At 38.0% G+C, this 11,465-nt stretch overlaps 1 protein-coding gene across 3 annotated transcripts in view; it reads right to left on the reverse strand.

The window, feature by feature from the left end:
- AGBL4 (AGBL carboxypeptidase 4) overlaps positions 1–10,554 on the reverse strand; it is a 1,242,012-nt gene extending 1,231,458 nt beyond the window's left edge. For 2 of the 3 annotated variants that reach the window (XM_037021907.2, XM_073233900.1), the window contains exon 1: positions 10,363–10,553. In XM_037021907.2, coding sequence (XP_036877802.2) covers positions 10,363–10,396 — 34 coding nt within the window. In that variant the 5' untranslated portion in view covers positions 10,397–10,553. Of the gene's footprint in view, positions 1–10,362 lie in introns of all 3 variants that reach the window. The other variant, XM_037021908.2, reaches the window with a different exon arrangement.
- Positions 10,555–11,465: the final 911 nt, after the last annotated feature.

Raw genomic sequence — 11,465 nt, forward strand, 5'->3', positions numbered from 1 at the left:
ATTTTTAAAATAGATTTTAAGCACTAATTTATTATTTTTAAAACTCTGCAGGGGTCAAACTTGATTTTTAGGAATTTCATCTACTTAAGAATTTACTAAACTATATCTCTTAGCCTATTTCTTCTCTTTGGCACTAAATATTCATAATATTCAAGGTAGTCGGCAACAGTAAACACAAAATCCATTTTAGACCTGAAATAACTAAGAACCAGAGACTTCTATTGGCCTGTCGGACAGATGATAGCCAAGGAACAAAAAGAATAAAAAATGGAAGGGAAAAAAAACAAAAATCGATAGTTCATTCAGTGGGCCCATCTCTTCTACAACAGGGGCAAGGTAAGGGTAGGCAAAGCCTTTATTTAGCATTAAAACCAGGAAAGCAAGATGAAAAGCTCACAGACTTTATTAATTTCTAATTTCTTTTAAAAAGAGAGTATACTGATACATAAAAAGATAAAGAGTATGAAAAAATTAAAATCAGCAATATAAGAACATTTACATTGCTAGGACAGAAACAAAAGATAATTATCTATTTTCCTGACAATACTTAACCCTATTTTTGGAAATCAATTTGACTCAAATTTCTAAACTATCAAAGTATATGTTTTTCAGAGCAGATACCCACAGGTAAGAATGTTTTCATTACTCTAATAACAAGAAAACTCACTCTCAGTTTTAAGCGGGGAATGTGTTTTCAAAGGTGGTTGACAACTACGGATAAACTCAAATATCGTAAGAAAATTTTACTTACTTCATTTCATTAGGATGACATGCACGTCAATGTAAAGTTTGCTGAGGAAAACTTTTCTGCCAAATTCAAATCACTTTGAATGTAAGGATGTACAAGTGAGAAAGAAAAAATTTTCCTTCCTCAACTTCCCACCAAAAAACAATTTGACCCCTGGGATAATCTTATTCACTAATTAGTTACAACACCCATCATCTCAAAACATACCACCTAAGATTTCAATCAAAAATATATACAATTCAATCATCTACTGAGCTCCATTGAAGAATCTCAACCAATTAAAAAAAAATACTGATACTAGTCACAATATAAAAACCTCACAGTAAAGAAAACAGATAATCAATGCAACACAACTTAAAATAAGTCCCAACTCTGACAAATGTTGATACAAAGGAAGGAAAATTCCCCTTTCTTAATACCTTACTAAGCCAGCTTCTAGGAATTAATAAAAAGAGAAAATTATAAATTAGATCATGATTCCCTCAGAATACAGGGGAAAGGTGCTTTCACAAAGGTGAATCCTAGATTTACATAAAATTGAAATAAAAGATTCAGTCTCTCCAGAGAAAAGAATAAAAAGTCTCCACCCCCCTTTATTAAATCATTTCATACTTCATCCAGTTCATAATATGCAGATCCAACATCACTTCATAATATGAGTGATGTTGCACTTCTACTCACAGACCCCACAATACTGGTAAACTGAGACAAGGCCTTTGGTCTTCTATAGGAAAGTTCAAAACATTTACAATAATTTTTTTCAGGTTGCAAAAATTTTACTAACATTTCTCATAATCATGGATATTCTTGTGGTGGTATACTGGTAATGACAATAAGATAAGAAGTTAAAGTATTACTTCTTTGGATGATATTTCTAATTATAACTAAAATTATTTTAAGCTCTTCTTAATGTATTTATGACACCAGGGCTCATGTCCCTTCTATACACATTTATAAAATTGTTCCCTTCCAATAGCTACTTGGTCAGAGAGGCTCTTTAAGCATATATGAAGCAGTATGTCTCATAAGCTGGAAGGCACCAATTAATCGATGTGCTGGTCAAGAAAATTTGTACTTTATCATAGGCAATACACACACCCGCACAACTCTATTAAATAAGGATTGGTATTGACATTTTAAAGATGGATAAAACTGGAGCTCAGAGAAGCACTATGACACAGTAAGAGGTACAGCTGGAATTTTAAATCTTGTTTGATTCCAAAACCCATGCTCTATTTACTGTGTTATGTTACCTAAAGAGAGAACCACCTCAAATGTGTTTTTAATGAGTTTGGTCCATTCCTAGTTCATCAGTTGTGTTTATGGACTCTTTAACTAGGACATTTTGTTTGTGAAATGTCAGAAGTTTCTCCATTTTTTCCCTTTCATCTTTGTCAACATCCTCAGCTTTCAACAGCCTAAGTTCAAATATTTAAACCTAAAATATATGAGTGAAAATTGTTTTAATTCATTTGGTCTCTACTTACTGAGTGCCTACTACCTAGCAAGCATTTGCTAATTTGCTATTTTGGCCCCTACTATCCAGCAATGAGTGCTTAGAGATATCTAAGATGAGAGACTTCATTAACCCCATGATTTAAATAATTAGAAACATATGTGCACTTTTTGTTTTACACATGTCTGATAATTAAGGTATGCATTACATCTTCAAGAAAATTTGTGTTACTTTAAGTTCTACTGTGTGCCATCTCCGTTATTAGTAATTAAATTTTTACATTCAGGCAATAAAGCCAGGAGGCAGAGGGTGTAGTCCTATCAAAGTAGACTTAGAGCCAGACAGATGGGTTGTAGTTTCAGTTCTAGTACTTATGGTTGTATAGCCTTAACTACACCACTTAATCTTTCTGAAGCCCCATTTTCTTATATGTAAAACTGAGATAATTATTATAGCCACCTTGCAGGAATTTTGTGAGAATTAAACAAGGTATATGTAAAGTGCCTGAAAGAAAGGAGGTACTCTGCAAATAGCAAAAGATTGGCTTACTGAAACAACTAACTTTGTTTTTGAAGGCCCTTACTTTAATACCCAGTTATTTACCTCTCTCCATTTTATGGCAGCCTATTATTATTTATTGAATGGGAATCAGGAAATGTGCTTTATACTTCTGGCTCCTTTTCTTGCTGGTTGTGTGACCCTGGGTAAATCACTTAATCTCTAACATTCAATATAAAGATAAAAATCCACATTGCCCTTAACTGCTTGCTATAATCTTAAGCATATCTTTTCTACTTACAGGAGAACTAGAAGGGAAAGAATTTGGATTTTGGTATAAGAAAGACCCACTTTCCAGCCCCATAAACCTGAACTAATCACTTAATCTCTCTTCATCCCACCTATGTAACCTGGGATTCTTTCTTCAGTCTATTGTGCGGCACAAAGAGAGAAAGCAAACAAAGTAAACTACAAAGAAACAGAAGTGTAAGACTAACTAATGAGCAAATAATTTAGAAGCGAGTATTTGCTTTGGACCTGCTGTAGAGAAGATGTTATTAGATCAAGCTTTTCCACCAAAGTATTCCTGATTTTAACATTTCAGTTGCTTAAATGTAACTTCATTACTTACAGAGGATTTCTTACCTGGGTTTCTGGGGATCTAAAATCATCTTCAACTTTTTCTGTGTCTGCACATAGCATGCATTTTCATCAGAAGTAATTCATTGTCTTTTCAAAGGGATATATTCACATATTCAAAGGGATCTATGACACCAGTAATGTTTAAGAACCAATAGGGTTTAAGAACCATTTGACCCAGTAATTCCACTCCAAGTAATTTACCCACAGAAAACAAAATCCCTGATTTGAAAAGACATATGCACCCCTATGTTTATTGCTGTACTATTTACTATAGTCAAGATAAGGAAGCAACCTAACTGTCCATCAGTAGATGAATGGATAAAGAAGATGTGGTACATACACATAATGGAATATTATTCAGCCGTAAGAAGAAAAGAAATCCTGCCATTTGCAACAACATGGATGGATCTAGAGGGTATTATGCTCAGTGAAATAAGTCAGGTGGGGAAAAATAAATACCAGATGATTTCACTCATTTGTGGAGTATAAAAACAAAGTGTAACAGAAGGAACAAAAAAAGCAGTAGACTGATAGACACAGATAAGGGACTAGTGGTTACCAAAGGGGAAGGGTTGGAGAGGGTAAGTGGAGAGGGAGAAAGGGATTAAGGGGCACTATAATTCACAGTCACAACATAGGTAGGTCACTGGGATGGTAGTACAGCACCAAGAATACACTTAATAACTCTATAACATCTTACTATGCTGACAGACAGTGACCACAATGGAGGGGGTAAAGTTTTGATAATATGGGTGAATGCTAAACCACTGTTTTGTGTTTGTGAAATAATCATAAGATTGTATATCAATGATAATTTGATTTAAAAAACCAGTAGGGAGAAAAAAGGAATATAATGTTTACCTCTGTTAATAGATGAGCGATACTAGCAATGTTCTGAATAAACTTTATTCTTTCACCACTCAACCTGGGCACATGTTGCTCTCTCTGCCCTCCATTCCTCTTTTCCACTTCCAGTTCCTCTGCCTACAACTTTCACTGGGCTAATTCCCTCTTAATCATTCAGGACCCAACCCATGCATCCTTCCTCCAAGAAGCTTTACTGAACTATTACTATGTCCACCCTCAAGCTGTCAGGAACTATTTCTGGCCTCAGAATTATGTGTACAACTCTTATTACTGCCCAGGTGATAATTTGCTAATTCTATTGCTCCTCCACTAGGATGGGAGCTCCTTGAAGGTAAGGTCTTTTTCTAATGTATCTCAGAATTTCTAGTTTTGCGCAATGCCTGGTACACAGAAGATATACAATACATATTTTGAAAAAATAGCCCACAACATAGTGGTTTCTTCCGCAAAGCTATGACACATAGAGTAATAAGCAATTCACTACAATTTGTGACTTTCTAAGACTCCTGAAAAAAGGTAGCAAACTATAATTTGTGGCATATTGTTTTCCCATCCCCTTCCACCAAAACTCAGAGACTTTTTCCATAATATTGTTGAAAGTCTTTATTAAGGAATTCTAACCCCATATAAAAGTTTCCAATTATACATAAAATTATAGGAGTCTTTTTTTGTTTGCCTGTTTTGTCTCCTTTGGTTGACATGCAAGTACATTGTTTTAAAAATCTATTTAGAGGCTCAAATGTTCACAATCAATACTCAAAAATATGCGACAAAGACATCATCCTTTAGAGTATGAAAAACAGAAAAATTTCTTTCATGAATCCATTAAAATAAATGGTAAACATAAAAAGTAAAAATTATCATATTCCCATATGGTAAACACCATCAATGATTAATTGAAAGCTTTCACATTTTTCACACTATATTTTTTTATAATCAGAAAACTCAAATTCAGCCAAGAACGAAAACTTTCCTTAAGTCAATACTAAAATTAATATCTACTTCACTGCTGAAATTTAACAATTGATTAAAATAGTCTAAAACTCTCAAAAGACTGTGCTATTCTTAAATGACTAAAAGACAAAGCTGTGACTTTGTTAAGAATATCTTTGCAAAATACTAACACCCTTCTGACCTTAATGCATATAGTTGCAAGCACCTCTCACTAAAGGTGACACTGAGCCAAGATACTGAAACTGAAGCCAAAGGCCACATTCATAGATTACAGAGAAACAGACATTATCAGAGCTCCTTAGAAGGAACAAGTACATAAGTGTCAAGGAAACAGAGGTGTTTTCTGTCCCAATATTTTGGGGATCTTTAATAAAGTTATGTTCACTGATATTACAGAAGATGATAAAGGCAACAAAAAGTAATTTTAAGTTTCAAAAATATTTCTTAAGAGGAACTACAGCATAGAGAATATGATCAGTAATATTGTAATATCTTGGTATGGTAACAGGTGGTAACTACACTTACTATGGTGAGCATTTACTAATGAATATAATTATCAGATCACCATGCTGTACATCAGAAACCAATAAAATATTGTTAATAAACTACATTCTAATAAAAAAATAAAATATTTCTAAAAATTGACACTTTTATAAGTCCACATTCCCTTTTCCACAATTCTAAAATCTTTAAGTCTCTGAAAACAGAAATTTTTTCCCCATAACTTTGCTGCCAAAACTAATTTCCCAGCAAAATTTAACCTATTGACATGACACTATTTATAACTCTTATTCAATTGGTGTGAATGTGTGATTAATGTGTTTGATTACAGGGTACTCTCCCATATTATGTAATTGACAGTACATATGCTATATTATCTTTCCATAATAAAAAAATCTGGATTCTGAAATATATTTGTATCCAAGGCTGCCAGATGAAAGATTGTAACCCAGATTTCCTCTTCTCTTAAAGATGATTTTACTATTAAGTATTTAGGAAAAGGCAAACATGCACACAAATATGCACACACCAATTAAGCTACCATTTCATTGTTGGTGTAAAACATTGTGCACTTTCCATAATTTATCTCTAATTCTCACCTGAAAAGTAGGTGTTACTATCCCCGGTGTGTAAATAAGGAAACTAAAGCCAAAAAGGCTTAACTCTTTTGCCCAACTACTAACAAAAGCTAGAAAACATTATTCTCATTTCTAAGGCTTTTTAAAATGTCAAGATTCTGTCTATAGATATTTCAGAAAACATAAAGTTGCCTTTTAAAAAGACTCATTTATGGCACAGAGAAAGTGATCGGGGCACAGGCCATTTTAATAGACTGCATCATTCTAAAATTTCTGGTCTGTATGCCCCACCACAAAAGTATTAAACTTGGCAATATAGGAAAACAAATTATTTTACCAGGTAATGTAAACAAAAGCTTTTTTATGATAGTTGGAAAGGAGGGAGAAGAATCTGAGAAAATGAAACAGATGCAATCTAGCCTGAGAATAATACTCCTACACTTAGTTAACTCTAAAGTTTCTCTTTTATTATAGTCAAAATGTTGGAGAATGAGAAGAACTTTGGCATTACTATCCTCATTTTAAGAACAATATTTAAAAGAAGAAACTTCTTTTTCAAATCTGATCCTCTTACAGAGCTATCCAGATGCTTTAAAAAAAAAAAAGTTTCATTAGTGCCCCTTCACTCCTTCAAGAAATTCCTCAAATTCCACCTCATATAGACATGTTCCATGACACATAGCTCAGATAACAATTCCACATTCTCCAAAACTTGGTGTTTGCTTTCTTCTGATAACAAATACAGCAAACCAATGAAGAAAAATGAACACAAAAATCTTATGTTAATCAATATGTTTAAAGCTTTCTTTTATATGTGAAGTATAGGTAATACATTTGAATTTTTTATATTCAAGCTTTAGGAGAAGTAAGGAAATACCATTTATTAGGCTCTTTAGATGTGTTTTCTCTAGTATTCACAACTATCCTACAAATATCCCCATTTTATACATGAAGAAACTAAAGATCAGAAAATTTGAATCCAAGAAACAGGAGTTAAACAAGGCTCTGAGCCAGTTCCTTCCACTTCACCTTGCTAACATATGCTTAGCTTAGAATAATATTTTCTAGGGTAGGGTAGGAATTTTCATCATGGCTATTATTCCTTAAGCATGCAGTATGCTGCAATACAAACAGAATGGTGAATAATGAATCTGTTGAAATAGCCAAAAATCTACATCTTACACTAATTATTTACAGATCTTGAGCAAGTTGCTTAAGTTCTCTGTGCCAAAACTTCTTCACACATTAAACAGAGATAATACCTTACAGAATAGTTATGATACTGAAGTGGATTAAAACATATAAAGCACTTGGTACAATGTCTAGCACATAATAAACACTTCATAAATTGCTATTGAGATGAGAAATCCCCAAACGGGTATATTTTGTACCAGATGACTCCAGTGAGCAAGAGCTGGACACTTAATCCAAAGGCAGCCAGTCAATCCTGCACTGGCTCGTGATCTATGACATGATCTAGAGGGAAAAGATGATGTGTGTCAAAAAGTTTCTCTCTCGGGGATTTGAATTAAGAAACACAGATGAGCCAATTCACAGTGATTGAGAAGTTAAATGGTTTAGCTCCTGCCTTCATCCATTTTCTTTCATCGAGGTTACCAATGGTGCTAAATCTGTTGCTAACTCTAGTTTTTCAGTCCTCCCTTTTATATCTCTAGGCAGTATTTAATCTATTGAATATGCCATTTATCTTGAAACATTCTTTTGGTTGTCCTCTTATCTCTCTGGTTGTACCTTCTCAGGCTTTCTAAAATATTGCAGCTACTTAACATTTAATCCTAAGCCTTTTTCTCCCCATACTTTACTCTCCCTCCGAGCCATTTCATCCACACTTATGACTTCTGTAATTATCTCTATGCTAGCTCAGACTTTTCTTGTAAATTCAACTGTCATGTCAAACTCTCCACTTATCTGAATGTCTCAAAGATACCTCAGACTCCATATGTCCAAAATCAAATTAATGATCTTCCTTCTCAAACTTAGCCAAGATCTTTTCTAGTGCTCCCTAGCCCCCTAACGGTACCACCAGCTATCCAGCTGCACAAATTAGAAAAATAGAAATATGCCTTGATAGCTCCTTTTCCTTCATCCCTATCTTTCACTAAGTTCTATTAACTTTATCTCTTAAATATTTCTTGATTCCTTCTCATCTCCACTGCCACCTAACAAGTCTTCCTATATCCACTCCTGTAACTTCTGTAGTCTCCACACTGTTGCCAGAGCTATTTTTTTAATGATTCTAATCATGTCATACTCTCCCTTAAAAGCTAGCAATGGCTTTCTATTATTACGATTTTTGATCAAAATTAGTATGAGCCTAAAAGGCCCTGCAAGACGTGCCTCAGCTTATCCCTTTTCTCCTCCTATTGCCCTACATGCCATCACACAGGTCTCCTTTCAGTTCCTTTAACACAGTACATCATGTTTCCTCCTATGGTAGGGTCTTTGCACATGGTTTCTCTCTGCCTGGCCACTCTTGCACCTTCTCTTCATTTATTCAATCCTTATTATATCTCAGCTAAAACATCACTTACTCGGAGAAAGTTTCTTGGACCTCTAGACATTATCAGGTCATATAGTTATTCATTTAATAAATATATATTAATAACCAACTGTACACCAGGTATGGTTCTAAACATGTGGGATTGATAAAAACAACAAAGACTTTTACCTTCATGGAGCCTACATTCTAGTGGATGGAGACAGGCAATAAGCAATAAAAATAATAAGTAGACTAAATAATAAGTGTGAAGGCAGTAAATCTTTGGGAAAAGAAAAAGAACAAGGTAAGAGAATCACAAGCAGAGAGTTTCCAGTGCCTTACATGGTGTCCAGCATATAACTGTCACTCAATAAATACCTGTTGAGTGGACAAACAAATGAAGGAATGAGTATGCTCAAGTTATGAGGGCACTTAAACTATAAAATGAGTAGAGGAACTACTTGGTGAAAGAAAGAGAGATGCCATGAAAAAGAAACCATGCAGGTCTTGAGAGGTGATGGTCTCTTGAATATTCTTGATGGTGGCATAAAGTTTTCAGTTCCAGTCACTGTATGAGGTTACCATAATCAACATCTCCCTCTCCAACCTCCAAGGGCTGGATAATCCAAGTTGGTCACTTTTATAACCTAATACCTAATCGGGACACATACACAAAACTATGTGTACCACTTTCATCACCTAGCCCCTATAGGGACAAACTCCCTTCCACATACACAGGACTGTGAAAATCCTTGCTCTCTGCTATGACCCTGCAGGACAATTAGGTCACTGTCTCTCCAAGCCCAGCCATCCCCTGCAGGAAAAAGATCGTGGGTCTCCCTTTCTGTCAGTCTCCGTAAACACTACCTTCCACCCACAGATATGTGGACATGGATTCCTTTATGATTCTGAATGACCTTCAAGATAGCTGGTGCCATAGACACCCACACTCAAGTTCCAGCCTTCTTTGGAAGGGTTCTGAAGAACTGGGGCTCTGGGTGTCCCCTCAAGCCTCCTGTCCCTTTAGAGTCCTATAGGAGGGTTTGGATACTCTGTAGCCCGGGGTGACCCTAGGGCACTACATTTTCCCAAAACACAAATACTCGGTGTATTACAAATATTCGGTGTCCTTCCATGGCACTGCTTGATATTAAAGTAACACTCCTCCCACACACACCTGCCTCCTCAGAATGAGACCCTATCTCCCAAACCATGTCCCTTCAGGGAACCCTCCTACATTTCTCCTATATCCCCAAAGGACTGACTGTACACACCCTCGCCATGACGCAGCCTACCCCTAGGATCAGCCCCCTTTACAAGTGCCCCTCAGGACTGGAGTTCTGTGTCTTCCCTGGGGTCCCAACCGTTTCCGGGCCCAAGCTCACTCAGGAGTGTGCAGACTCCCCAAAACACTCTCGCGCCCCCGGGACTCGGAGGTCTCCGCCCGCCACTCACAGGGTCACGCACCCCCCTTCACCCTTGACCCCGAGGTCACAACCGCGCCGTGCATATCAGGGCGCCTCCTCAGAAGTAGGGACATGCCCCAGTCCCCAGTCTCCTCTGGCTCAAGACAGCCCTGCTGCCTCTTCGCTTCCCCTGTTCCTCCGCCCCCACAGACCTGCCTCAGGCGCCGTCTGGCTCCGCTCCGCCATTTTTTGTTGTCCCTCCGCCTCTGAGCCCACGCGAAAACCGCGGGGCCGTGGGGAGCCGGCGCTGGGATCAGGCGGCTTACAAGAGCTGGCTCAGGAAGACGCGGCGCGACGGTTGCCAGGGCAACGGGCGGCCGGCGTGCTGGCGGCAGGCGCGTGGCTGGGGGCCGGCGGACAGGCTGGGAGGGAGCGTGCGTCCTAGGCCCCGCCCCCGCGGCTAGAGGTCGCTCTGGGGCCAGGTGCTCGCAGCGCCGGGACTCGCCGCGCTTCTCCCCTGCAGCCGACCCACCGCGTCCTGGTAACTGAGCATGCTTGGCAGCCTTTGGGGCGCCGAGACCAGGTCTGCTGGGATGGCACTTTGTGCCGCAGATGAGGGTCCTCGTGCTGACCACAAAGCTGGGTGGGCTGGCTTTTCTGTAGTTGGTGCTCAACTTTGGGGGCTTGAGGCAGGTTTCTTGATTTCCTAACACTTCTCCCCACAGTGTGTCTAGCCATAGTCGAGGTACTGGGTAACTTATGTCTTCTGCTGAAATGCACTGAGAATCGATTATTGTGTCCCCCTAAACATGCAGAAGCCCAACGGAGTTAGGGTCCTAGTCCTTGTACAACTGTACCTGCCCCCAACTCTAGAAACGGCTTCTCTTTTGCTGGTGTATTTCTCAGTAGATAGGATGACCTTTCCCATCTCTCCAAGGTGAATCACCACCATCCTCTGAGACCAAGCTAGAACATTACCCTTTCGTGAGCTGCTCTGTCCTCCCACAGTCCCCGTGCATCCCTATCCTAACACTTAACAATGCTTTATGTATTATCTACTTCTATGTTCCTCACTTGGTGGTAAGCTCCCTGATGCCTAGGTGGTCTCTTCATCTTTGTGTTCTCTATAATACAGCAGAGTGCCTGACACAAAGTAAATGCTCAGTAAATATCTGTGTGATGAAAAATGATCCTAAGTTCACTCCTGCACATTCCCACCAGTTTTACTGAGCTCTTAATTTTCTAACAAGTACCTTGCTAGGTAGAACCCTTCTCATCAAGGGGCTCACAGAGAAAGGGAAAAAAGATGGCTTTG

Source organism: Manis javanica, chromosome 4 (genome assembly GCF_040802235.1).
Source record: "Manis javanica isolate MJ-LG chromosome 4, MJ_LKY, whole genome shotgun sequence".
Classification (NCBI taxonomy): Eukaryota; Metazoa; Chordata; class Mammalia; order Pholidota; family Manidae; genus Manis; species Manis javanica.